Raw genomic sequence first — 27565 nt, 5'->3', positions numbered from 1 at the left:
CAGATGAACAAGCGAAGTTCGAATACCTGCCCTGTAGGTGGCGCTGATCCCAGGCGAGCTGGGACTCCAAACCTAGTTCTTGAGTCGGAGGAAAATTCAGTCGACACGAAAAGGCAAGCAAGAGGATTTTATTATGAGGGAAGGTAACGTACGGCTCAAGCAAAGCGCACTCCCAAGAGTCAGCGGGTCGCCTTCGGGCAGAGGGCAGAGTACACCCTTGGGGCGACTTCCCGACTTCCCGCTGTCCGCTGGCCAGGAGGGCTGGGGGCCCCTTGCAGTTCTCACCGATCGGCCGCTTGGCTCCTGCTTCGCATCAGGTGTCCGGCAGGGCGCTTCTGCCCCTCGCTGGTCCTCCGCGGAACTGCCAGGGCGGCCTCCCCTGCGGGGGCCAGGGGTCGCGGCCTGGGCAGCTGCCTTCCCGCGCGGCGCCCTGAGCCGCCTTTCCCTCGGGCACACTCGCGAGCCCCCTCCCACGAGGACTGCTTCCTCGCGGGCCGCGGGGCGACTCCGAGAGCCCGCGACGCCCGCCGCAGCCAGCCCTCCGCCGCCCAGCACCCGCGGGCGCACCGCTTCTCCGCCAGGGGCGGCGGCGGGAGGCCACCGAGGCGCGGTCCTCCGGCGCCCAGAGCGTCCCGGAAGCGCACCGGCGGCCGGCGAGGCAGTTCCGGCCGGCGCGGGCGGCCGCCTCCGGTTCGGAAGGTGAGTGGGCGGCGGTCCGCCCGGCCCGCGACGCCCCGCGCGGTGACCGCGGCCACCGCCGCGCGCGGGCCGGAGGCGGCACGGGGAGCGGCCCGGGTCGGGCGCGGGGGAGCGCGGGCCGGGCGGGCCACGCACGCTGCCCTCGGCGCCCGCCCGGCCGCTGGGCGCGCTGCCCGCACCTTGCAGAACGCGCGTTGCTGCTGGCCTCTCCCGCGCCACGGTACGAAAGCGAAACGCCCTCACGCTGGACGCGAGCAGTTCTTGCAAACCGGGTTAAGGAACGGTCTTGGACCCCAGATGGGTCTCGGGGTGGCGCAGGCCGGACGTGGGGGTCACAGCCTGTGGTCTCGGGCTCCGCGGGATGGGAGGCAGAGCCTGCAGGTTTTCACCCTCCCAGGGCCAGGGGACCCCAGGGTGTGGTGCAGGTTTTTCTGGAAGTATCAGCCACGGGTGTGGGGGAGTGAGAGCACGGGTTGGAAGGACACTCAGGATCCTTAGCTGAAGAGCTTGGTGCTGCCCAGGTGACGTCCTGATAAGGGTTTCGTTTTGAACAAACATCCCAGGTCCCTGAATCACCTCCTACCACAGCGGGCACCGCCCCGCTGGTTCACCTGCCATTGCCTCTTGGCATCCTTATGTTCCTGAGTGAGGAGCACCGTGTCACATGGGGCTGCTTGAGAGCTGGTGTGTTTTCCCCTCCCCACAGACCTCTCCACCACCCTCACCTGCCTTGATTTTCATTTTCCTCAGGTCCCAGGTGCGCACACCTTCAGAAAGTCTCAGGAAGATGGCAGCACTAGGGGCTGTTGAGGAAGCCCTTCCTGTCCCATCCCCTGTCAGTCTGTCATCAGGGACACCTGGAGCCCAGCACCACACGGCACAGCTCCACCTCCACGGTCATCCACACGGTACTCCTCTGGCCCACTGTGTTCCATCGGCCCTGCCTCCACACCATGGAGCCCCATCTGACCCAGCAACCCAGCTGTTGAAAGGCAGCAGCAGTTGTGCAGCTCCTTGGAGGCAGGGCCCTGAGGGGCAGTGCTGGGCTCAGGACTTGGCAGTGGGAGGGGGCCAAACCCACCCCATGTCTGGTGTGCTAGAGAAAAGCTCTCGGAGCTCAGAGTTGCTGCTAGGCTGCTTTGGATATGGTCCCTGTGGGACCTGCAGGGATGGAGCCATTGGTCTTGGTTCCCCACCAGTGTATGGTCTCATTGGTCCTGAGTAGGGAGCACAGAGGTCCCACAGAGCCCCTGCACACCTGGCTCCCAGGTCATGGTGTCCTGAGCCTTCCTCCCTGTGTCAGGTAGCCAGCCTTGGTGCTGTTAAGAGCCTGAGCCAATGACAGCAAAGACAAGGTGCCACATAAGGTGTGTCCTGGCAGCCTACACCTGTTCTGGAGAGCTGGTGCCAGGCCCAGGAAAACAGCCTGCCTGGTGCCCGAGGTTCTCATTCTTGGCAGTTCCTCTTGTTCCAGGTATCGGCATAGTAACACTGAGGCTTGTGGAGCGTGACTGCAGTACCAGGGTCTGGGACGAGCTTGTCAAAGGCCAGCCACAGCCTTTCACATACTCACAGATAAGGACAGAGAGCCAGGACATCACAGGGTACAGCATAGGTCAGCCCAGTCCAGAATGGGAGCCCCAAGCCCTGCTGTCTGCTCCCTGACTGCAGGACACCTTGGCCCCTGCCCATGCCCAGGAGAGTGCTAGGAAAGTACACCTTCGGAGCAACTTGCTCTTGTCCCCGTGGACCAGGTGGAGGGCCTGGACGGATCCCAGACACCAGAGGGCCTGGACGGATCCCAGACACCAGCCCAGGTTTTCATTCTGTGCTGAGCCTTGGAGTCTCACCCCTACCACCATCCGTGTCCCCTCTCCAGTGATTTCTGGACCTTCCAGGGCCTCCAGCCTGTGTCCTTGGACCTGCCTCTCAGAGCCCAGCGCTTAACTCCTTGCTCTCTGGTTCCTCAGAAGTGCTCTAAGGCTCACTGATTCCTAACAGACACTCCAGTGTGTCTGGAACCTGCCCAGGGTTTCCTTGCCAGTTAGGATTCAAGCCAGGACTTCTTGGAGCCCAGTCCTTCCAGCTCCAAGGCCAAAGTCCGAGATGGGCCAGAAGGAGTTTCCAGGGAGGTCCACCCAGGAGGCCCAAGTCCCAGCAGTCTTCAGAGCCCGTCTCATACACAGTCATTCCAGAACACTCTCCAGCTGGGCACAGTTCTGGGCACGTGGTGTCCTTGGAGGAGGAGCTGGCTCCTTCCTCCTCAGAAGGAATGGAGGATGCAGGAGCTGCATTAGGCAAGGTGCTCAGCTGTCCCTGTGGCCAGCAGGCTGGGATCCAGTGTCTAAGGCTTGAGACCATCTCCTGGCAGGCCCCAGCCTCTTAGAGCACAGAACACAGAAGCCAGGCTAGGAAGCCGGGGCAGGATATAGTTGCTCTTCTCCCAGGACATCTCTGGCCCTACACAGACATAGGACAGCCATAGCCAGCTTTGGGGTGCTGAGGATCTCACACAGCAACTCAGAGTGTGTGTTGTACCCAATATAGGGGCAGTGTAGGGCAGTGGGCCCTTCCAACAAGGGCAGGGCCAGGAGCCGTGAGAGATGACGGCACGGGAAGGAGGCCAAGCCAGAGACTGCCCAGCTTTTGTCTGCTTACAGGGCAAGGGAGGGTAAGTCCCAAAGCCAGTCCTAGGAGGACTTCCCAGGACAGCTCGACCAAGCTGGGGAGGAAGAGAAAGGGCACTCCTGACTGGGGGCTCCTGACAGTGGCACTGAGTGAAGCTCACCTGCTCTTCTAGGGGTGACAGGGAGGTGCTGGGCAGGTGTGTGCATGGTGGGGCGGAGGCTGTGTGTTAAGGGCTTGGCCCAGGAGCACATGGCACCCAATAGGCAGGCTGGGCAAGTGAGGTACACTCTGGAGAGTGGGGCCTGAGCCACAGCCCCTGCCCCTAGGCTGTCCCCGCTCCAGCCCTGAGGTACTCTCCCAGCCATCAGAACTGGATCTCCGAGACGTAGAGGAAGTGGAGACCGGCAGAGACACCTGGCTTGGTGAGTGAAGACTCATGACCTACTCCCACCCCACCCTGCATGCTGAGCACATTTCCCATTTCCCTGGAGCTCCTGAGCACCAGACTCTGACTGTTCCCACTGCTGTGACAGCTACTGTCTGGGGCCCCTTCTTCCTGGTGGCAACATGGATCAGCCCCCAGGAGGTTCTGGGGTGGGCCAGGGATTTGGGCTACAGTGCAGTTGTTATTGAGGCCACAGCCACCCCATGGAGCTCTGGAGCAGGTATGGGTTTATCAGATCCTACCCTTCTGGCGTGGCAGGCTTCAAGAGAGACTTGTCCCTTGTCTCTTAGAGAGGGAGGCCCCTCCCTCCCCGGCCCTTTAGCCTGAAGGATCAGTTTTTGGAGAGTTCTCAAAGTTCCAGATCCTTGCCAGTCCTTAGTGTCAACCCTGAGGCTGCTCCTTCCAGCTCAGAGATGGACAGGCAGGTCCTGTGACCACTGTGTCTTTGGAGCCAGCCAAAGGCCCCTACGCAGGGACAGGGTCCTGCTACTCCTCACCTTGTGTTTTGTCACAGCTGTTCGGGGTGAAACACTTGAGCCACTGCCCGTTCCTCCTTCCTCCCACCAGGTTCTGCTCTCCCTTGGTCCCAGTCCCTAGAATGCCACTGTGGGGCTGGGAGCTGGGCACCATCTGTCTCTACCGTTCTCCTTTCAGACTCCAAGCCAGAGCATGAGCAGGCTCCGTCATCTCCCCGCCAGCATGTTTCTGAAGCCGGGGTGGACCCAGATGGAGGGTCACTGGAGGGCCTCCTGAGGAGCTTTCCCCATAGGCCCAAGTGTGGGGACAACTTTGGGCAGAAGTCCAGCCTGGAGCAGCCAGCAGACAAGCCTCCAGGGGCCATGCCCTGTTCCCAGAGGAGGGGTGCCTGGCGCCTGGCACTCCTGCCACAGGGAGCCTCAGGGAGCCACACCGGGGGCAGCCCTGAACAGGCTCCAGAGCTGGGGTGCAGCTTGGGCCCGGGTCCACGGCAGGCCAGTGCACGGGGCATCACGCCACACCGCTGCGAAGCCTGCGGCAAGAGCTTCAAGTACAACTCGCTGCTGCTGAAGCACCAGCGCATCCACACAGGCGAGAAGCCCTACGCCTGCCACGAGTGCGGCAAGCGCTTCCGGGGCTGGTCGGGCTTCATCCAGCACCACCGCGTCCACACCGGGGAGAAGCCCTACGAGTGCGGCCAGTGCGGGCGCGCCTTCAGCCACAGCTCGCACTTCACACAGCACCTGCGCATCCACAACGGCGAGAAGCCCTACAAGTGCGGTGAGTGTGGCCAGGCCTTCAGCCAGAGCTCCAACCTGGTGCGCCACCAGCGGCTGCACACCGGGGAGAAGCCCTACGCCTGCAGCCAGTGCGGCAAGGCCTTCATCTGGAGCTCCGTGCTCATCGAGCACCAGCGTATCCACACCGGGGAGAAGCCCTATGAGTGCGCCGACTGCGGCAAGGCCTTCCGTGGCCGCTCGCACTTCTTCAGGCACCTGCGGACTCACACGGGTGAGAAGCCCTTCGCCTGCAGTGCCTGCGGCAAGGCCTTCGGCCAGAGCTCACAACTCATCCAGCACCAGAGGGTGCACTACCGCGAGTAGCCACAGCCCGGCCCCAACGCATTCTCTGGATGGAAACGGGAGCTGGCTTCTGCTGGGAGAGGGGCTACTTCCCACCTTGAGGGCCGCCATGGGAAGGGCCCAAGGCCAGGAGCTGTCCCAGCCCTTCCAGAGCCACGCCAAGGGCTGGTCAGACCTGACCAACGGGTGGAGACCCGCAGCGGGAGGACAGGGCTGCCTTCCAGGTCCTGCCTTCCCCCTTGGGCATGGGATCCCCTCGTAGCATGTTCTCCCTGCACAGCCTCAGACCTGTCCGTCACCTTGCCCCCTTGCTCTTGCAGTTAGGGTTTGCAAGGCCAGCAGGCTTCCATGGGAGGACCTGTGTGTCCTGTGTTCTCCCTGCCTGGCCTCCCATGCTGTTCCTGCTCTGAGAAGGTGGCCCTGGGTTGTCAGGGCTGGCCTGGCACAGGTTGCTGCACAGGGTTAGGGCTCTTGTCCTCTGAAGATCTGCCCTGAGGGTCCTAAAAGGGGAGGGCAGGGCTGGTGGAGAAAGCAGGCTGTCAGCAGCCACAGCCACTGCCTCCAGTACAGCTAGGGAAGGCAAGCCCCTCCCAAGACTGCAGTGCCACAGTGTGACCTCCCTAGCCCGTCCCCACTGCTGGACTTGTCCAGGGCTCCTAGCTGGCCCCAGGTCCCTGTGGTGCCTGTGAAGTACTTCCCTGCTGCATCCAGTAGCCTACTTTATGGCTGTGTCATCAGCCTTCAGCCAGCCTGTTTACTAGAGGACATGGAAGTTCTGAGGTGACCCATGGCTTGCTCCATGTCACAAGCAGTGACCAACTGCAGGTCTCCTGATGGGTCACGGAGCCCCATGCAGTCCCTTGGGGAAGGTTGACCCCCACCCTATATCCCCATGCCAACTGAGAGCCAATCTAGGGGTCAGGGCTGGAGGTCAAGCTGTTGCCTGCCTCCCCTCCCCTCAGGAGTGTGTGGGCAGCAGCAGGCTCTGCAGGGCGGCCCCGCTGCCTCCCCATGGAGGGGCTCCATCTGCAGTAGTGGACCTAGCAGCATCTAGGGGAGATCGTGTGCTGCTCCAGACGTCCCAGCCGCCTCAGGCACTTCGTGGGGCAGGACCAGGTGCCCCAGGACTAGTTCTGGGTGCAGGTGGCTGGCGGGGCAGCTCCTCCGTGCTGGGTCTAAACCCTTGCCGAGGCAAGGTTGCTCTTGTCCCTTGTTGGGCAGGACCCACCAACGCAGGCTGAAGTGGAATTTGCATCTCCCCCAGTGTCCTTGTTCAAGCCCTGGCAGTCAGCAGACTCCCAATTGTTCCTCCTGAGTCCACTCTACATTCCAGGGAATGCAGAGTGATCTGGCAGGAGTTGGGCATGGGCTCCTCAGGGCCTTTCCCCTTAGCTTGCCCATCCCTGTCAGCATCCATTTGATCAGGGCACCTTTCTTATCCCCTGTGCCCTAGAGGCACCTGGACACCATCTCTCCTCACGCTTATTCTCTGCATCCATCGCAGGAGGCATCCAGTCCAAGCCAGCTCTTGCAGGTATCTCTGAAGGGCTCCTGCAGTGGCTGTCCGCACCCAGGGAGGGTGGGAGTGGACATCTGACACCATCAAAGCAAAATAACACCTCGAGCCAGGTTGAGCACAGCAGAGGTGAAAGACGGGTAGGAAGCCAGCATGGCCCAGGAAAATGACTGCATGTGAGTTTCAGAACCGGAAGTGACAGTTTCTGTGAGCACGGTGTCTGCATTTGGTCCTAGAGAGGGGCACTAAGCCCTCCAGTGCCTGGAGCTGCAGGAAAAAGGTTTTGTGAGGAAATTTTCAGGGGCTGCAGGCAAGGGGAGGGAGGGAGGGAGGAACGTGAGCTGACAAGTCATAGATGGCGTCCTGGAACCACCGGGTTAGGGTGTGAGGATCTGTCCCAGGTGCCCTGAGACCAGAGGCAGATGTATCCAGGGTCACAGTGCATTTTACTGTGGGACTCACGGACAAAAGCAAGGTTGTGACAAGACCAGTTGGAGTCTCACAGTTTGGATCAGAAGGGGGCATATTTATGAATTAGGACCAAAGTGACTTCATCCTGGCTGAACTGTACCTGATTTGTCTTAATATGGAAGAGTTGGGTGCATCCCTGGAGTCAGGGTCAGTTTGTAAATCTCCAAGGACTACCTCATGCAGTGTTTGCCACTTGGTGAGTGCAAAGCCACTAGGCACAACCTGGAGATAAAGAGTGAAGAGAGGGTTATTACAGCCAGTTCAGAAAACACTGTGTCCCTCAAGAACAAGGCAAGGGGCTTTTACTGGGGAAACATGAGCATGTTCCCCTAGGAGACTCATGGCCACAGGTAGAGGCGGGCACAGCACACTGCTGGGCATGTTCAGTTTGAGGTCACACAGCACAGCCTTAAAAAAAAAAAAGCAGCTGGGGATGCCTCTGGGCAGAGAATTCAGTATTACAACGAGCAGAGTTCACTCCTAGCCACCTAGAAACACTGAGAAGTTTGGCCTGTTCCTTGTAAGTGGCTCTGGAGAGTTGGGTCTGAAAACACCCCTGAGGGAGCACTAAGTCACCCGCACAGCAGCTGCCTGCTTCACCCCTTCTGCCTGGAAGCAGAGGCCTTTGCCCCTAACTACCTGCCCAGTGCTAACAGTGTGATTCCGTGGTTTTGTCTACTATAGTTTTCTGGGGAATTATACAGGAGAAACCAATGAGGTTTACTCTGGGGCAATCATGGAGGTTAGACTCAGATGGCTGTAGTCAAGCTGAATCTGTACCCAGGGCTTTGGGTACAGGTGCAGGTTACACGTGGTTGTGACAGACAAAATCAACCCTGGATTTGGAGACTGTGGTTGGACATGAGGGTTTTATTCTACATAAACACCCCCATGGTGCAATGCATAAGAAAGTCAATTTTGAAACGTTAAGGACAGCTCTTATCTCTGTAAAATGAATTTTTAGTTTCTCGGGACCTATTCTTTGTTTAGTAATGTGTAGTTGGGCTTTCAGTGTTTTGACCTTGGGTACGTTGGTATTTCAGTCCTAAAGCAGTTGCAACCCTGCCCTAAAGGGGGATTGAGGAGGCCAGGGGTGTGCCATCACAGGGTACTTCCTTCATCTGGTCGTGGCCTCAGTTTAGCTGTGGACCTGTACCAAGGCTTCCTCACCTGGGAGCTATGTCTATGCTGGCAGACCCTAGCGGCTCGTCTGACCCATTTTGTGGAAGGCAGTCCATCTTCACCCCGGCCGTTCTTTTCTAAGCACTGGGTTCCCGTGGCTGGTGGGAGGGTGGCTGGCCTGGGTTCAGTGCTGGACGGTAATGTTCTCAAGCACCGCCATCTCTCCTGTACCACAGCCCCAATCCAGGGTTGGGCTCCCTTTCTTCCCACCTGCACACAGAGCTCTTTCCCCAACTCACCCAAGCCCTTCACATGGCCTCTAGGGTCCCCTTGCTCGTCCAGTCTCTGCCCCACCACCGCATCCACCCAGCACCTCGGACAGCACCAGGCGCGCAGACCCGGCCTTTAAGCTGCCGCGTTCAGGGCGCCTGGGACAGTAGCCTTGACCCAGCGGTCCCCAAGCCAGCACCCGAACTGCCCAGAGTGCCCGCAAGTGCCTGCGGCATGGGGTGGGGCCTGCGGGCCGCGCTTCCGTCTCGGTCGTGCGCGAGGCGCGCGCCCCTGGAACCCAGGCCGGGAGGGGCGTGGCCCCAACCGCGGGCCTTCGGGGCCTGCGGAGCACCCCTCTTGCGCCCGATCCGGCCCGCGCATTCTCCAGGGCCTCTCCGGCCCCGGTCCGCCCCGTGCGCTGAGGCCGGCTGGAGCTGTGACCCCACGTGGGGAGCGTGTCCTTTGCACCCAGCCAGGGACCCGCACCGCAGGGGCGCCCTGAACGAGTGCTAAGGGAAAGGCTGCGCTGCGTGCTCCTCTCTGAGAAGCAGCATTCTGGAATGTTGGGACAGAGCTTTTTAAGTCTGGATCGCCAATCGTCTGACCCCGTCAGCTTCTCCTGCATACCAGTCAGGATGAAAAGGATGCTCCTGCTGTTGAGGCCAGAAGTGACACACCCTCCTGGACTTTGCCTGGACACGGTCTGTTGGCCAGTCAGCTAGCCGCTGCCTGCCTCCTGCAGGCCGATAGGAGCGCACCTGGGCTAGTGCTTTCTGTGATCCTCAGGACCTGTCCCAGGACCAGGAAGTGTACATCCCCTCCAGTGGCAGCTCTGGCACCTGCTCTGACCTTGCCTTCCGCCTCACCTGCCCAGGGAGACCGGCCAGACTCTCCTCCTCAAGCAGCCAGGACCCCAGAGCACGGTACTTCCCTCTCCAGCGCCGTCTTCGGCCTTCAGCTCAGCCCTGACTGCAGTCTCGCATCTCTCAGCACGCAGCGTCCATGGGCTCTGCCAGGACCCAGCCTTGCCTGCTGCCCACTGGGTGGATGGGAGGTACCTGGTCAGCCTCAGACCTCGGGAAGGAAAGTTGAAGTCAGATCCAAAACAAAGCATGTTTTTAACAAATTTCTTTTTCCCAATAGTATTTTGTTTGTGGTCTGGGGGTGTTTGCCCTATTTTCAGTCAGTTCTTAGTTTTAAACCAAACTCAACGCTTAACTCGCCCCTAAAATAGTCTCCTGACCTGAGGTCTCAGATTTACCAGGAGTTGTCCTGGGAGCCCTGTCGCCTGCCTGGTAAGGGGCTCCAGTGGGGATGGGGCCTCCCCGTGCGCCGCTCCTGCAGCGCCTGCGGGCTCAGGCGCACGTGCACGCGAGCGGCGAGTGCGGGCGGGCGGTCAGCCGGAGGTCGGACGCGGTGAAGCACCCGCGCTTCCACACGGCCGAGAAGCCCTCCGCGTGCCCCAAGTGCGCCCAGGCCTCAGCCAGCGCTCCGACCTCGCCCAGCACGCAGCGTCCACACCGGGGAGCGGTCCTACGCGTGCCAGGACTTCGGACGCGCCTTCAGCCGCAGCTCCGTCCTCAGCGAGCACCGCCGCATCCGCACCGGTGAGATGCGGGCGGTGTGGCCGCGCCTTCCGGGCGCTACCCGGCTTCTTCCGGCACCAGGGGGTGCACACGGGCGGGAGGGCCTTCCGTCTCTGCTCCCAACTCCTGCAGCACGGGCGGGTCCGCAGCGCAGAATTGCGGACAGACGCGGGGGTGGCAGGGTCGGGCCCAGCGAGACTAAAGGACCCTGCGTGGACGCCAGACGCCTGCACCGAAATTAGGCTCCGCGGCCCCCGCGCCGTGCCCTCCAGGTGGCCTTTGACAATGCCGTAGACCAGGGCTAGAGAGGATGGGACCTGACTTTGAACCGCCTCCTGTGAACCATGCTTTGACATCAGTTAAGTGTTAAAAGAAAAAGGAATTAATCTGCAGTAAGTATGTTTACTACCCTTTGCAAGAATGACCAGGAACATGCTGGGCCAGCCAGGCGCCAGGACGCCAGGCGGAGGGGCTGTTTGCCGGGTCCTGGCAGTTGGAGAGAGAGGAAAGGCCTGGCCCCACAGGGCTCTGAGCCACACTGCTTGGTGCAGGAGAGATGGAATGTGAAAGGGGCTGGTACTGGACATGGTGGAGGGAGCAGGAGAGGGCTGAGCAGGAAAGAGGAGACTCCTGCCCAGGGAAAGGGGCCTGGACTTTGCCCAGTGGGTGGTGGGTAGCTTCAGCCAGCCACAATCAAGATCAAACAGAAGATATAGCTAGCCAGGGAGGAGGAATATAAGATGTTCCATGAAGAGGAGAGGGGAGGAAAGGGCTTTTATACTTTTTAGATCATCCCTTTTAGATGTTTTGATTTTTTATGTTTTGTAATGCTGCATAATTTGTTACAATTAAATATGCAGCATGCGGTGGGTGTGCATGCACAGATGTTTTTATTGATGCAGCAGATAATGAGAAAGTCCCAAGCACACAATGGTGAGGGATGGCGGGAGACAGGTACAGGAGCCCAGTTCCAGGGCAGCAGGCAGCAGGTGGCTAAGAGCTCCCTGGGGCTGACCCAGGCTTCTGCACTGGGGATGAGCGCCCAGGAACTGTGAGCAGGGCAGGTATCCCACAGGTGGCGCCCTTTGCCCCTGCTGTGGTCCTAGGCCTGTGGTCTGCATTCTCCAAAGCTTGCATTCGGAAGCTATTTCTGAACCAGAAAAGAAAACTATCCTGGCAAGGAGTGGCCTGCCGTTGACCACCATGGGCAAAATGGCAGCCAAAAGACTTGTTGGCCATCTCTCCCCAGCTTGCAGCAGATTCCCACTGTCTGGTTTCATTGAACTCACTGTGCTGGGGACTTGCTCCAGTTGTTAAAAGAGGGACACAGGAAGAGCCAGAGTGGCTTCTCCACATTAGCAGGTGATGTCCTAAGGGGTTACACTGTCCTGTCAGAATGGAATGACGGGCCAAGAAGCAGAGCCTGCCAACTGCTGACCCCAGGTGCTATGGATGAGAAGTGGCCTCCAGTTTCTGGCCACTTGTCTCAGCACAGCAAAGCCTGGCTGAGGAGGGGTATCCCTGCAGTCCTCCCTCTCAAAACCCTCATCTACAAAACAGACTCTCGGGGTTACTAATATTAAAAGCTGACGGCCACGGCTATGGACTGTGGAAGGGGAGTGATGGCTGGAAGCGACATGAGGACCCTCTGCCTGTAACAGCCCCTGAGGTCTGAATTAGTGGAGGAAGAGAGCCCACATAGCATGTTGGAGACACAAACCAGTCAGCAAACACATGGCTCCCTGTGTACATGCCGCAAGTCCTGCCTGGCATCCCTGCAGCCTCCTCTCCAGGAACTTGCCAGCTCTGAGTGTTCTGAACCTGAACTCATGGAGTCAGGTGGTCCTGCCAAAGCAAAGATCAAGTGTCAGAGTGCTCCTCTGAATCACTGGGCAGCACATGGGATCTGAGGAGGAATTTCAGGAACCCAGGAACTTCAGGTTCTCAGGTTGGGGCCACAGCCTTCATACAACCTGGTCTCTCATCTCTAAAACTGTCTGGCCTTGGTCCACAGCCGCTGCAGGCCTGACACCATCTCACTCCTGGGCTGCAGAGGATGGAGACCGCTCTCCTGGTCTCTGGGGAAAGGCTGGCAGAAGGCCCATCCTGGGTGGGTACGGGTAGGGGCAGAGTTCCAGAAAAATCTGGTGGGAAAAGGGAAGCATTCCCCATCCCAGACAGGAGGGGATGCTGTTTTCAGGTGGTGTGAGGAAGGGGCCAGAGCAGAACCAATAACAGGTTCCCAGATGCATCTCTGAACTCTTGGGAAGGAAAATCCAAAACAGATCCCATGGATGAATCTGCCTTGTGCATCTTCATGAACAAATGTCAGCAACACATCTGCATGACAGAAAAATGGGCACATTTGAAGAAAATCCTCTCAGGCATCCTGGTGTCCACTATCCTTTGATCCAAGAACATACTCTGCTGGGGCTTAGACGTGAAACAGCTCTTCCCCGTATTTATTAATTTCTCTCTCTTCTTTTGTAATTAATGATTTGGGGCTGGGGATATAGGTCAGTTGGTAGAGCACTTGCCTCCCATGCACAGGGCCCTGGGCTCCATCCCAAACACCACAAAATAAATAAATAAATAAATAAAAATAAAAATTCACAATTTGTTTGTTTTCTGTGGTACTGAGTGTGGTGGTACTTGAGTATACTCAAGTATGTGAGGCGAGTGTTCTACCACTGAGCTACACCCTGACCTATTTATTTGAGGCTAAACTGCCCAGGCTGTCCTTAAACTTACAATCCTGATGTCATAGCCACACAGTGGCTGGGATTATCACCATGTCTAGCTCCTTTTTATTTTATTTTGAGACAGTCTTAATAAATTGCCCAGACTTATCTTCCTGCCTCAGCGTCCTGAATAGCTGGGATTACAGGTGTACACCACACCCATCATCCTCACACTTTTACAAGTTTATAAATGTCATGTTTTACCCGTTTATCAAGACTTCGCTTTTTTGATAAAACACATTTTACTTATTAAATACGCACTGTGTACTTTAGAGAAACGAAAATGAAGCGTAGAGAGGAGGAAGAAATCACTGGTTCCCATCACGTGGAAAAAGTGCACCCTTTTATTTCTCTTGCAGATTCTCTTTTCCTGAGCCTTTCACGGAGGTTTGCGTGCCCGATGACCCCGGGACGTAGTGGGTACTTCGATGCTCCAAGAGAGCCTTTACAAAACCACTGGACAAGACAGGTGTCAAGTTCGGGTCACTGCAGCGGCGGTGCTTGAAGGAAGCCCGGCTCCAGCTCTGCCTTTGTGCCACGCTCTACGTGGCAAGTCCCCGCCAGCCGGGATCCTACCTCGCCGTCGCTCGCCGTCTCCTCGGTTCCCTGTGCGGATCAGCTCCCCCGCCTTCCTCCGCTCCCGGAGATGGTCTGTAGGCTGCAGCGCCCACTGACCGGTGGGGCCCAGGGCGCCCCCGCGCGATGCCCCGACCGCGGGTTGAGGCAGCTAGTGGGGCAGAGGCGCGGCCCGCGTGCGAGCCAGAGCTGCTGAGGTCTTGAAGGCGGTGGGGGGGCTGGACATAGAGCGACAGTCCTCCCGCGCCCTAGAGCGCCCCGGAAGTGCCCGCAGGGCGGGGCCTGGTGGCGGCACTTCCGGTGCGCCGGGTTGGGGCGGGGCAGCTGGCGCAGAGTGCAGAGGGCCGACGCCTCGGAGCGCAGGCTTGGGTGGACAGGTGGGCGCGGAGGCTGCGCGGAGGCCCGCCCGGGGTCGGCCGCAGTCCCCGCCTTGGGAGTTCCCTGCGGCCCGATGGTGGTCCCCCTTCCGTTCTTGCACGTTCAGCGTCCTGACCTGTTAGATCTGCTCGCCTTACCCCGAGTGTCAGGCTTGGAGAAGTCATTCCTCAACCCGAACCTGCACCATCCGTAGAACCTTTTCTGGTTTTAGGTTTTTATGTTCAAGTTTTTATGATTACTAAGAAAATGCTAGGACCCATGGAGATTTCTCTAGATCCCCGGGGCTGACTGACGTTCTGGGTACATCACTGCAGCAAGAAACCGCAGCAACCCATCAGCCTTGCGTCTTGGGGCACGGCCAGGGAGCCCAGCGGCAGAACACCGACTGCAGTGACCGTTTGCCCTGGACCCGCTGGAGGGCCAGTGATGAGAGTGGGCTCAGGGGTGTGGGGTTGCCCCGCGGGACCCCCTAGGGCCGGTTCCCAGGCTCTTTTCTGAAGGCATTCTGACCTCACCTCACCCTCCCCTGTACCTTGCTTTCGCTGTCATTTTGATTTTTACTTCTTTTACCCAGGCAAGAATTGTTCCTTTTCCTGTTGTCCTGCAACGTGCTGCCAAGCCTGATCTCCAAACGCCAAGGAGAGGGACACCCCGATGGAGACCCCCACAGGTGAGAGGTGTGAAGGGACATGCCCACAGTGAGGTTCAGAGGAGCTGCTGGGAGAGGGGGCAGCTTAAGAATTTGCCCCCCATCCACCCATCTGCCCAACCACTTAGGATGTGGCCAGGGCTCACTTTCCTGCCCCTCATCTTCACCATTTCCTACTACCTCTGCCAGGTGCTCTCCTGGCCACACATCATGTCTCATGCTCTCTTTCTGGCTCCTTGCCTGCTAGTTGGCCTAGGTTCAGGAGGTGACCAGGGAGAGTTCGATGAATGGAGGTGCTGGTGAGTCTTATTGGCCAGCTGTCCTGTCAGGCTCTAGGTTCTAAGCTCTCTCTGTCCCTAACATGCAAGGCCACATCTGAAGTCCATAAAAGTTGAGGACTCATCCTTTTTTATTGTTACTCCTGTTTCATTATATAATTAGTGCTCAGAATGGTGCTGTCTTCCCTTGGTAAGGAAGTGTGCACCATCAAAGCCCCTGCACACTTAGTTTGCCAATTCTTAATTAGTGGAAGCCTGAGTCAAAACAACCAACTGTGGCCACCCAGAACACACATAGATTCAACACACCAGACCCATACCTCCCAAGAACTCAGAGGCAACCCTGTGTCCACACACAGATGCCCATCTCTCCTGGGAGTACCAAATGCACTGTCCAGAACCCACCCCTTAAGCCCAGACCATGAATGTTAGAAAGCAAGAACTAAACAGGCAAAATAATAGGTATCCACCACATAGGACTTCAGTGTTACTCCTCAGTCATCGCCATAGCTTGCTAGTGCCATCTCAGTTTCACACGTATTATGGTGATAGTTTTCTTGTGTCTGAACTCGTGCATGTCTGATTTCTTTTCCAGCTGTGAAAGGTACATTTCCAGTGTGTGCTGTACTGGCTGCTGGGCAGGCAGTGCAGACCGTGGGGCTGACACCACAGCAGGAGACTTCAGGAGCAGGAGGATGCCTTGAAGAGGCTGTGCCGGGGTTGCTGCAGGGGCTTCCCCGAGCACCAGGATCTCGTGACCTTTGTGAACACGTGGATGCTGCACAGAGGCCTGGGGAGAAAACTAGAGGGCAGAACAGTGGTGAGCATGGTGCGTCCAGATCAGACATCACACGAAACTCAGGTCACGGAACAGATCAGCAAGGCCGCTGCAGAGGGCGGCCTTATCAGTGTGACACCTGTGACCGGAGCTTCAAGTGCCACTCAGATGTGGTGAAGCATCAAAGCATCCACTCCGGGGGGAAGCCCTACGAGTGCAGCGACTGTGGGAAGGCCTTCATCCACAGTTCACACGTGGTCAGACACCAGAGGACACACAACGGGGAGAAGCCCTACGTGTGCATGGAGTGTGGCAAGGCCTTCAGCCAGAGCTTCAACCTCATCAGACACCAGCGAATCCACACGGGGGAGAAGCCATACGAGTGTGCCGAGTGCGGCAAGTCCTTCAGCCAGAGGTCAGATGCTGCCAAGCACCGGAGAATCCACACTGGAGAGAGACTGTATGAGTGCAGCGAATGTGGCAAGACCTTCATTCACAGTTCAAATGTTGTCCGGCACCAGAGGATTCACCACGGTGAGAACCCGTACGAGTGCAAGGAGTGTGGGAAGGCCTTCAGCCAGAGCTCCAACCTCATCCAGCACCAGAGGGTCCACACCGGGGAGCGGCCCTACGCATGCCAGGACTGCGGACGCGCCTTCAGCCGCAGCTCCTTCCTCAGTGAGCACCGCCGCATCCACACCGGCGAGAAGCCCTATGAGTGCGGCCAGTGTGGTCGCGCCTTCCGGGCGCTGTCCGGCTTCTTCCGGCACCAGAGGGTGCACACGGGCGAGAAGCCGTTCCGCTGCTCCGCCTGCGGCAAGGCCTTCCGCCTCAGCTTTCATCTGATCCAGCACCAGCGAGTGCATGATGCCGAGTGAGCCTGTGATGGGTGAGTTGGGGCAGAAAGCGTGGCGGAAAGGATCGGAGGGGCCCACATCGCAGGTCTGTTCTCACCTGTGTGCAGTGAGGAGAACAATAAAGGTTTCGGCCTCTGAAAGCCTCTGTCTGTGCCCAGCGGGGGAAAGGAGGATAGGAAAGGCCAGTGTCCCTGATGGGAACCGCAGGTTTCCCCAAGGTGGAGATTTGAGGGGACGGTGTGTAGTCCTGTGCCAGGACTCTCTGGTCTCGGGCCTCCCTGTGTCCTCATGACTCCAGTTAAGTCTCATTCTTCTATGTGAATGCAAAGCACATGTCCCCAGACTGCTTCTCATAGACATCTGAGAAACAATTTTAAGTCATAATCCTAGAGAAATGAAGAGGAGGTCCACTGTGGTAGGGGCACCTGTTGTCCCAGCTACTTGGGAGGTTGAGGCGGGACAATTATTCGAGCCCAGAAGTTTGAAAGGAAACCATACCATTGAATAACAACAGATTATTATTTTTAAAGGAAAATTCAAAAAAAGTAAACAGATAGATGATAAAAAAAATTAAGATGAACAGACTAATTTGCAATTGAATACTTTTTCACACTACTCACTGCCTGTAGAAAGATTGGGATCCAAAGACCTCTTTTCATTTTGAACAATCTCAGCCCCTTTTCACTCAGACTGACACAGCTCCCTTAAAAATATCATGTCTCCAATGTAGAGGATTACAGTCAACTCCATTAGACAAAATGCACTTTAAATTTTGAGTAAATATTTCCTGTTTTGCATGGTGTGTTAGAATGCTGTGGACAACATCCTTCAAGTTCTTAGAAACCCTCTTGTCTAGCTCAGGGAGTTTGTACTAGGAAGTATCTGAAACCTTTCTGAGGCCTTATAAAAAGAGTGTTATGGCACAACCTTGCTTCTTTGACCTCAAGAGTCTTGCTGACCAGAGACAAGATGTAAAATGGTGTTGTTTCTGAGGCATATCAACTCTAGCTCTGTTGCTATATTCTGGTTGCAGGCTATTCTGGTTCCTTCTCTAGCTTATATCTCCTTGAAGCCTGTACCAGTGGAAACACTTCCAACACTCTGTTCATGCACACCGGTCTCCTGGATCCCAGGTGACTGAAAGCAGTGTTTCCCCACCTCTTTGCTACTGCAAAGAGCCTGGTTTCCCCAGGCTCTCTTCTGCTGTGTGAGACTTGGGTGTTGGCTTTTTCCACACCTGTCTTGGCTGTCATGGATCCACAGGCTGAGTGACTTAGGCAGCAGACGTTTATTTCTCCCAGTTCTAGGGGCTGGAGGTCCAGGGTCAGGGTGCCAGCAGATTGTCCCGGTGACGGTTGCTTCCTGGCCGGTAGAGGCCCTTCCTTCCCTGCAGCGTGCTGGTGGAGAGGAAGTCCCGGAGCTCTTCCTCCTCGCAGAGAGCCTCAGCCCCACCCTCCTGGCCACCTCTCAGTCTAATGAGCACCCCAAATCCCCACCTCTCGGTGCCATCATGTTAGGGATTGGGACTTCAGCATAGGAATTTGGGGAGACAGCTGTACTGTTCCATTTTTGGAACCAGCTTTATGTTAACATTTGCTGAGGAACAATCCACCATCAAACCTCGTGTTGGCAGCCTCTACTTGGCAGACCGAAGAGGCAAGTGCAGTTACTGCAGCTTCGAGGTGGACCTTGGTGGTGTGCACATGGGCTTTGACCACAGGAACAGCCTCCGGGGTGTGTAACCCGGCAGGAGAAGGCCTGGCCTCTGCCCTGAAGCCCTCCCGCTGACCCACAGCCTTACCCACTGTCCTGGGCAGGCTCAAGCCACACATCCTGGAGAACAGAGCAGACTCAAGCCAGGAATTTCTGGGCTTCATTTCCAAGTGTGAAGTTAGTCTCATCTGTACAGGAGGCAGGGGCCTGCCTGACCCTGCTGTGAGGTCAGACTGAGACGTGTCAGGCCTGCCCTCAACGCTGGCTCGTCTCCCAGGGCCTGGTCCCACGCCAATGTCCTCACCACCTCCACCATCCAGAAACACCTTTCCTGCAGCTGCACTCGGGTCCAAGCACAGGAAGGCCCCTCCACGAGAGGGTAGGGCAGCCTCGGGCTCCCAGAGTCGTCACCACCACAGGAGCCAGGTTCGCCTCAGGGACTCTGAGGAGCTAGACTGCTGGCAGCCACCAAGAGTCCCCCTGGGCTGACCAGGGGCCTCACACAGGGAACTGGAGCCCACCTTGTTGGGATCTAGCTGAAGCATGGGCGGGCAGAGCCCCAGGGTGAGCGCCACTGAGGAAGCACATGGCTGAGAGAGTCGGGGAGCAGAGCACTAAACACATAGGGGCCAGCACCCCAAAGCCGACGAGCCCCTGAGGGTGGGTGAGACCTGGAAGAGTACAGTGTTGGGAAACTGAGGCAGGCAGCATGAATTGGCATCTGAGCAGGGAAGTGAGGCAGCTCCATGGTAGAGTGTGAGCTTGGCATGCACGATGCCTAGTCAGCTCAAGGGAGACGGGGGCCGGCCACTGGGCACAGGGACAAGACGGTCTGTGGCCTTAGGAGCCAGGTGTGAAGATGAGGCTCCTACCAAGCGGAGGCAGTAGGCTTTGAGGAGGCACCAAGTCAGCTCACAGGGCCTGTCCTCAGAGCGCATGGACACGGTCTTGCTCATCAAGTAGGAGCGGCCAGTCTGAAGTCTGAATGGGCCACCAGCAGGTGAGAGCCAGGACGACCACGACAAGCACACGGCTCGCGTCTGGGTCTTGGCTCCAGATCACCACGTGCCCAGCGCTCACACCAGACACTATCGTACGTGGCTCCCCAGCTCCCCAGCATTACTTCAATAGTGACGAACCACAAAGACGCTGCCTAGAACCCAGTCCCCGCCTGCCATGTCCAGGGCCCAGGCGCGCTCTCTGCATCTTGTAGGCCTTCACCACAGGCACACCAGACCTCTTGCACCTGTGGGAAACAGTGTCAGCCCGACACCTGTCCACCTCCAAGACCAAGGTCTGGTAAGAGGGCAGTGGTCTCTGTAGCTGGGAGGCAGAGTCACTGTGCACAGCCCAGGCCTGCTGCTCCTGGGACCCCCAGCCAGAGGCACACCCCCACGCCAGGGCGCCAAGACTGCACCTGCTGCAGCCCAGGCATCCAGCGATAGGACACTCAGGGAGCCCTGGACCTTGCCACCTCTCCCACGGGTAGGCTGAGCACCCTCGTGACTCCATACCCAGGCCACTACCTCGCCCCAAGGTACCCCAGAGCTCAGGAAGGGGATGAAAGACGGAACTCAGCCTCAGGGACATCTGGTCAGGTAGGTTCCTGTCACAGGAAGAACCTGTGCCCACCAGGGATGACAAGGTGGGGGCCCCAATGGGACCAAGTTTGGGCCTCCTGGAAAACAAGCATGTGTGGCACTGACCTCAGGCCCACACCACAAGCCCTGTGACCCTGGGGTCCAGGGGCTTGAGCTTGGACGTGCAGGCCCTCCAGCTTGTTCTTGTTCGCGACCTGGGTGCTCAGCTGGGCCAGCTGCTCCTCCAGTTTCTCCAGCAGGTGCTGCTTCTACTCTAGAGGCCTCGGTGCACTGGGCCAGCAGAGCCCACGCTTGCCGCTGCCACACGCCTGTCATCTTCCCGGTCACTGAGTCAGGGGAACAGAGCAATCATGATCAAAGGCCAGAATCAACCACACACCCACCGACACCACTGCCACCTCAGCCCCAGCAGATGCTGCCTGAGCCCCAAGGCGCCTGCAGAGGGGGGAAGGACACTGCCCAGGCTGCTCCTGGAAGGTGGTGAAGGAGCCGTGAGCTGGCAGTGAGAGGCAGTGCTGGGGGCTGGGTGCAGCGGAGCCTGAGAAGGTGCTCAACCTTACTCCTGCCTCTTAAAGCAGATTGAAAAGACAGGTGCTCCGTTCACCTTAACCACCAGGCTGCCAGCAGCTGCGACGGTGGGACACACGGATGCACCACGCCCCTGGCGACCTCGCATCCCCTGCTGCAAACACCTGAACCAGAGGCTGGGCCGGCCCAGGCGCTGCAGCCAGTATGAGCCACTGCCCCTCAAGCCTGGACGGAGACACAGTGCCAGGCAGACAGTGGCCACAGCCGGGCAGGGCACTTCTGGGAGAGTCACGAGGGCACAGAGTCCAGGGTTTGCAACGGCCACATTCCTCACCAGGGCCTAGGGTCTAACTGTGACCTCTGCTCCACAGACACACCACCGTTAAGACGCCTCTGCACCTCGGGACACTCGTCACCAAGAGTGGGTACATCAGCATGGAGACACAGAGGGTGACTGATGCCACAGACAGCTGGACACCAACATCAGATAGTGACAAACCTGCAGGAAGATAGAAACCTCCAGAACCATGAGTGTTTCTGACAGAGACCACAGCGTCCTGCCTGTGGTGCTGCGCACTGCCTTGGCACAGTGGCCTCCCTGTGGGGACTGCGCCTGTGGGCGTGGAGCAGTGTGCAGCCTTGCGCGACAGCCTGACTCCCTCCCTGGGAAGGCAGCGTGGCTGCCAGACACCACTGCCCAAGCCGGCGGGGGGCCTGGGGCAGTCGCACGGGCCTGCAGAGCTCTGGAGGATTCAGGACCTCACCTGCCCCCTCCCACCGGGGCCAACTTCCTGATTCCAGTCTTCAGCGAGGATGCTTTGTCCCTCTTGTATCCAGCAGTTCAGAAGAAGGGCCTGGGGGAGAAAGGGGGCCAGCAGGGAAGCACAAAGTCATGCTTCTGAATGTGGACACTGATTTCATAACAAGGGAGGAGAAGAGCCACACAATGTGGCAGGGCAGCGACAGCCTCTGGAGTCACGTGCCACACCCACTAGGCTCCCGGAGGCTCTGCAGCTGTACCTGCTGCCTCTGGACCCCACTCAGCACCTTCTCCTTCCTGGCTTTTGCTCTGTGTCCTCTGAATAATAAGCCTCAGCCATGAATACACCATACAGTGAACCCTGTGACCCTGGTGAACCATGGAGCCTGGGGTGGTCTCAGGGACCTCAACCCAACTAGCAATGAATGATCCAAAAAGGAAATGAAAAAGAGAATTCCATTTACAACTGCATGAAAAAATAAAATACTTCTGAAAAAAATTAACCTTAAAATGGGGCAAAACTTTTTCTTGAGAAACTGTAAAACTTTGCTAGAGGAAATTAAAGAAGTCTTAGGTACGAAGACCTCGTACACAGCTGCACCACTGCAGGACGGCCTCACTCCTCCAGATGCCCTGCAGACTCAACCCATCCCTCCTGCAGAAACCGACAAGGAGATCCTAAGTTCATGTGGAATTTCAAAGGACCCCAAAGAGCCAAAGCAATCTTTGAAGAGAAAAAGAGGACTTCCTGACCTCCAAACTTAGGGTAATCAGAACTGCGGAGAGTGGTGACGGAGGATGGGACAGCAGTGACTGAGATTGGGGGTCTCTGATGACCTCATGGCTGGCATGCCTGGTGCCTGGGAATGTTTCTGTGCAGGGGCACAGGATGCTTAGCTGCTGTAGCAACGCCCTGCAGGAGGAGGCTATCAGCTCAGACCTTGATCTCAGGCACATATCTCAGAAGGAGCTCTTATGCTAGACAACCACAATGTTTCAGCAGCTCTGGTTCCTGACTGCTTTACAGTAACTTTTTAAAAAATATTTTTTGTTGTAGATGGATATGATACCTTTATTTTATTTTATTTTATTTCTATGTGGTGCTGAGGATCGAATCCAGTGCCTCACACATGCTAAGCAAGTGCTCTACCGCTGAGCTACAGCCCCAGCGCCTATAGTAACTTTTAACAGTGGACTTTCTTGAGAGCTACACAAAGCTCCTAACGTTGCACTTTGCAACTGTGGGTTGCAACTTCAGAAAAGTTACATAGATGTTCTAGTTTCTGTAACTTTCCTGAATACAAAGAATAAAGCTTGCATAGTCTTTAACCTGATAATGAGACATATATAAATAAAGATTGCTGGTGTCACTCTTTAGATCTGCATCTCCATTAGAGGGCAGAGCTCCACCTGATCCCAGCATAATCTTCAAGATCTGTGTTTGTGAATATTTATTTTCTAATTCCTCCTCATCCCTTGCTGGAACTGAGAGTTTGGCCATGCTGGTCACAGCACAGGACTAAGGGTGCCGGTTCAGAACATCGGGAACCAAACAAAACCAAGACCCAGAAATAATCCACAGGTCTGCAGTCAACTGACTTCCAACGAGAACATCAGGGCCACTCAGCAGGGAAGGACTGTCCCTTGACAGGACCTGGGACATGTGGTCATCCTTGCTCAGTGAGGCTGGACCCATGCTTTGACTACCTGCCCCAAGCAATGCAGGGCAACCTACACTAGGAGCCAAAACGACAGCCCTTTTAGGAGAGAACTTAGAGATCGATCCCACGGCAGCAGGTCAGGCACAGCCGCCTTAGACGTGGCCCTGACAGAACAGGTAACAGGCCAGACACCATGGTGCAGCCTCTCAACCGCTTGAGAGGCCAAGGCAGGTTCAAGATCAGCCTGGGAAACTTAGCAAGACCCTGCCTCAAAAAGAAAAAAGGACTGGGATGCAGCCCAGTGGTGGGGAGCCTGCCTAGCAAACCCAAGGCCCTGGTGCAATCCCTAGTGTTGAAAAGAAAAGAAATGATAAAGTGGATCACTGAGATTAAAACACTGTGTTTGAGAGGGTGGCCAAGGAAGTGAAAAGATGCCAAGGAGCAGGAGGAAATGCTCCCAGATCTGATGAAGGACTGGGCCAAGGACAAACACAGAGCTCTTACCCTGAACAGAAGACAACCCCACGGCCAACAGGCACCTGAGAAGATGCTCACCATCACTGGTCATCAGGGAACAGAAGCAAGCCACCAAGAGAAGCCACCTCACACCTATTAGGCACCACCAAAACAGGAACCTGGCCGAGGTATGGGCAGGGTGTGGAGTCATCGGGACCCTCATGTAGCACTGAGAGAACACAACACGGTGCAGCCACCATGGAGTGTGTGGCACTTTCTTAAACTGATGAACATGGGGCTACCAGAGACCCAGCAACTCCACTCTCAGGTGTTTACCAAAGAGGAGCAAAAGCCTCGTGAGGCTTGGGCCACAGGCACGCCCAGGGTCCCATGCCACCAGGAGCATGAACAGCTGCAGCCCCCACCCCCACCACCCAGACACCATTTGCCAGAAGATGGCAATGCAGGGTGAACTGATACCCCTCCAGGGCAGTGGGCAGGCGGCCTGCAGAGTGCAGTGCTTTCCGTGCATGGGAGGGGGGCAGGGGCAGATGCTGGGCATCGTGCTCCCAGGGTGCATCCACACGGCTCGGGCCACAGCCCTCCTGCAGGCCAGCGCCTCCCTCCTCCTCGGGACTTGGCCACCCAGCAGGCAGTGCTGGCTCCCATGAGCTGAGGCCCAAACTACAGGTGGCTCCTGTGGGTCCAACCTGGGGTGTCAGAGTCGGGCGTGGGACCCATCACCTCGTCAGAGCCCCCAGCCCTCAGTCCTGGGCACTGATGGAGTCTGTCTGCTCTCTGTCCCCTCCCCTTTGTGAATGCAGCAGGGTGAGTAGCCCAGGACACAACTCTCCAAAAACAATTCTGCAACATTTCAGTAATGAAAATTACTAAAGCCTCTGATCCAATAATTTAACGTTTGAGATCCTATCCTAAATAAGTTATAAATTATAATGTTAGAGGCATGTGGAAAAAGAAGAACTAACCCAGCAAATTCATTCAATGGAATATTAAGGAATTAAGAAAACCTCTTACCCTGCATCTGCTGCTGTAACAAGATATCTGAGCCTGGGTGATTTTAAAAAGTAGCCATTTACTTCTCAGTCTGGAGGCTGGCATCCAGATCAAGGTGTGCTGCCCTCTGCAGCCAAGGTGGTGCTAGGATGCTGCATTCTCACGGGGTGGGGGGTGGGGGACAGGAGGGCAGAAGGTGCCCTCTAGCTTCTCCCAAGGCACAAGCCACCACCTGGTGCACAGCGCCCTCTCGGCCCACCGCCTCCCAAAGGCTCTGCCTCTGGACGCTGCTGCACTGCTGAATGTATCCCAGGGAGTCTGGGAGGGAGGAGCATGCAACCACAGCAGAAAGCGGCACAAGGCCTGCAGACACCAGGAGAGCTGGCCAGGGCAGTGCTCAGAGGGAGCAGGGAACACGGGCCTGAGGCTCTCCTTGGACTTCCTCTCCAGCATCACCGAGACAGCCATCCGGTCCTGGCCAGTTCCTGGCTCATCCCATCCTCCTCCTCTGCAGAGCTCAGGGGAGACACCACCTGGATGGGCCACAAGCCACTTACCTTCCACCTGCTTTGCCCCACTGGCAAGCAGGACAGCCCGCCTGCCTGTCTTTGTTAATGATCAAGAGAAGTGCTAACAGAAAAAGAGGCAGCATCGCTGGGCGACCAGCTAACCCAATGGTTGCCAAGGCAGAGCGGTGAACAGTGATGCAGGAACAGATGGTCACAGACCCCACCCAGGGACAGGACTGCCTGGTCTGCACATGGCGCTGGGATGGTCGGAGACCCTGCTCTCCACAGCAAACTGCAAGTCAACTCAGACATTACACTGAACAACAGACCATGAAACTTCTAGGGAAAAACACAGAAGAAAAATTTTGTGACCTTGGATTAGGCAAAGATTCTTAGACCCAAAGCACAACCCATAACAAAAAATGATACACTGTACTTCACCCATATTAAAAATGTCTCCAAGGACAATTAAGAGAATGAAAACATAATAGCCAGACACAGTGGCGCACACCTGTTAATCCCAGTGGCTTGGGAGGCTGAGGCAGGAGGATCCCAAGTTCTCAGTCAACTTCAGCAACTTAGCAAGGCCCTACCTCAAAAAAAAAAAAAGGACTGGACAGGAGGATTGAGAGGCCCTAAGCAACTCAGTGAGACCTGGTCTATACAGAAAAGGGTTGGGGGTGTGGCTCAGTGGCTAGCACTCCTGGGCTCAATCCCTGGTACCAAAATAAATAAAGGGCAGGGACTGTGGCTCCAAGGTAGAGTACCCTCATTTCAACCTCCAGTACCAAAAAACAAAACAAACAAACATACAAAAAAAAAAAAAAAAAAGACAAAAAAGGTGCATAAAACCATGCTCAGCATGGTCAGTTGTTAGGGAAACGCAAGAATGGGAGGGACAGCCACAGTGGTCACCTGGTGATTTTGAGTGAGCCAGACGTGTGGCTGGTGACTCAGTGACCCCTCTCCTGACTTGGAGAGGGCAACCACATGTGCACACCACCCACCGTGGGATGTTCACAACACTTCACATGTGATGGCTAGAACTGGAAATGACCAAATACTGTGAACAGGGGCATGGGCAGGAGCACAGTGCAGCCACAGTGCCTCTGCCCGCATAGCTGGAGAAGCTGTGCACAGGCAACCTGGCCTGGGCTGAGCTCCCAGACTCTGCAGAAATCCCAGGAGAGCACCCAGGTGCAAATGTTATACCAGGCTCATGTGCAACTCACTGTGTGAGGTCCTGGGACACAAGGACACCCAGGAACTGCAGGGAGGACACAAGATGGACTCAGATCCCAAGACTCTTAGAAGATGGGGGGCTGGGCTCTCGAGGGGAGAAGAGCAGCCTGGCAAGCACAGCACAGCAGCAGGCAGAGGGAGGCAGGAAAGTAAGGTGGGAACTCCTCCTAAGGCCCTGCTGGGCCTGCCGTGTGCACAAGGTACACCTGACCTGCAGAGCTGGCCCACTTGGGCCTCCAGCAGGTGGGCCTGCTGACTAGGCTGAGTATCCCAGGAGCAGCAGGAGGTCTCTGATAGACTGAGAAGTAAGGGTCAAGTGCAACAGACATTTGGCTGTTTCTGCAGAGAAGGGACTGGGCAAGGTTGGGCCCAGGGATCTGGCAGAGCTGAAGACTCCCAGGAAGCCGGTGGGTTTGAGAGCGCCTGGGAAGAATGCCAGAGCTGCAGCCACTGAATGTGTGACCCTGTGCCTGGTGAGGATGGGGCGGGCAGAGCAGGCAGGGAGGGGCCTGAGCCACAGGGCAGATGTCAGTGAGGCAGACACTGTCAGCCTCACCTGGACGAGAACAGGTGAGGCCTCACAAGCACCCTGACCTCTGGCAGAGTGGCCAGACTGGAAGCCCAAGAGGGTGTCATGTGTACAAGACAGGAGAGAGAGGGGTCTGGGAGAGAAGGGCCCCTGCTGAACTGCACAGGTCCCAGGGTCAAGTGGAGATGGGCCACTTTTCTCACAGGTCCCAGGGTGTTCAATGCTTTGCCTACTGTGGGCGCTGACAGCAGGATAGGCTGTGAGGGGCCAACAGAACACAAACTAGGACAGCGCTTTCCTAAGGAATTCCAGGAGTCACCCCAGCTCCAGGGTGCATGCATCTCAGCCTGGGCACCACCAACGACTGAACTCAGCACCAAGGCCTCTGGGCAGATTCTATCATCCTTATCCTGCACATAAGGACACTCAGGTCCAGCAGGGCACAGTGGTATACACCTAATTCCAGCAACTCCAGAGGCTGAGGCAAGAGGATTTCAAGTTTGAGACCAGCCTGGGCAACTTAGCAAGACCTCATCACAAAATAAAAAATAAAAAGGGTTGGGGGCCTGGGGATGTAGCTCAGTTGGTAGAGTGCTTGCCTCGCATGCACAAGGCCCTGGGTTCAATCCCCAGCACCGCCAAAAAAAAAAAAAAAAAAAATTGTTTCTTAAAAAGGGGGTGGAGGATGTAGCTCAGTGGTAGGTAGAGTACCTGGGTTCAAGCCCCAGTATCAAAAAAAAAAAAAAAAAAAAAAAAAAAAAAAAAAAAGACACTGATGTCCAGGTTAAACAACTCACTGGCCAGCAGCAGAGGAAGGCTGTGGACTGGGTGACACTGTTGTCCCTTCGGAGACCAGGGTACCAAGCACCACCCTCAGACGCAACCCCAGCGACCCTGACTGTAACTGCAACCCAACGGGTTCGCGGGAACTGCCCATCTGTGCACTAGGGAGGGACAAGGGCTATCCAGCCCCAGCTAGACTCCAGCAGCTTAAGTCGC

At 56.8% G+C, this 27565-nt stretch overlaps 2 protein-coding genes and 1 non-coding gene across 8 annotated transcripts; all 3 read left to right on the top strand.

Moving 5' to 3' along the window:
• The first annotated feature begins 64 nt into the window (after positions 1-64).
• Gli4 (GLI family zinc finger 4) lies at positions 65-7741 on the top strand. 3 transcript variants are annotated; one of them, XM_047562385.1, is made up of 4 exons: positions 65-143; positions 1450-1607; positions 3654-3749; positions 4427-7741. In XM_047562385.1, the coding sequence occupies exons 2-4, from the start codon at positions 1487-1489 to the stop codon at positions 5350-5352; spliced, it is 1143 nt and encodes a 380-aa protein (XP_047418341.1). In that variant the 5' UTR covers positions 65-143; positions 1450-1486; the 3' UTR covers positions 5353-7741. The 3 variants fall into 3 exon arrangements, with proteins under 3 accessions (XP_047418341.1, XP_047418332.1, XP_047418324.1); XM_047562376.1 differs by lacking the exon at positions 65-143 and adding an exon at positions 664-699; XM_047562368.1 differs by lacking the exon at positions 65-143 and adding an exon at positions 685-919.
• On the top strand, positions 7736-22301 carry Znf696 (zinc finger protein 696). Of its 4 annotated transcripts, none has more exons than XM_047562414.1 (5): positions 7736-10688; positions 13397-13686; positions 14566-14661; positions 15514-16585; positions 20767-22301. In XM_047562414.1, the coding sequence occupies exons 3-4, from the start codon at positions 14646-14648 to the stop codon at positions 16572-16574; spliced, it is 1077 nt and encodes a 358-aa protein (XP_047418370.1). In that variant the 5' UTR covers positions 7736-10688; positions 13397-13686; positions 14566-14645; the 3' UTR covers positions 16575-16585; positions 20767-22301. The 4 variants fall into 4 exon arrangements, with proteins under 4 accessions (XP_047418370.1, XP_047418351.1, XP_047418364.1 ...); XM_047562395.1 differs by having other exon boundaries at positions 13397-13990; XM_047562408.1 differs by having other exon boundaries at positions 13397-14423.
• A 4833-nt stretch (positions 22302-27134) lies between these two features.
• On the top strand, positions 27135-27207 carry Trnaa-cgc (transfer RNA alanine (anticodon CGC)). Its single transcript has one exon. It is a non-coding gene; the product is annotated as a tRNA-Ala (tRNA).
• Positions 27208-27565: the final 358 nt, after the last annotated feature.

The sequence above is a fragment of the Sciurus carolinensis genome, chromosome 1, assembly GCF_902686445.1.
Source record: "Sciurus carolinensis chromosome 1, mSciCar1.2, whole genome shotgun sequence".
Lineage (NCBI taxonomy): Eukaryota > Metazoa > Chordata > Mammalia > Rodentia > Sciuridae > Sciurus > Sciurus carolinensis.
The sequence above is the reverse complement of the archived record's forward strand: the minus strand, read 5'-3'. Positions and strand labels throughout refer to the sequence as shown.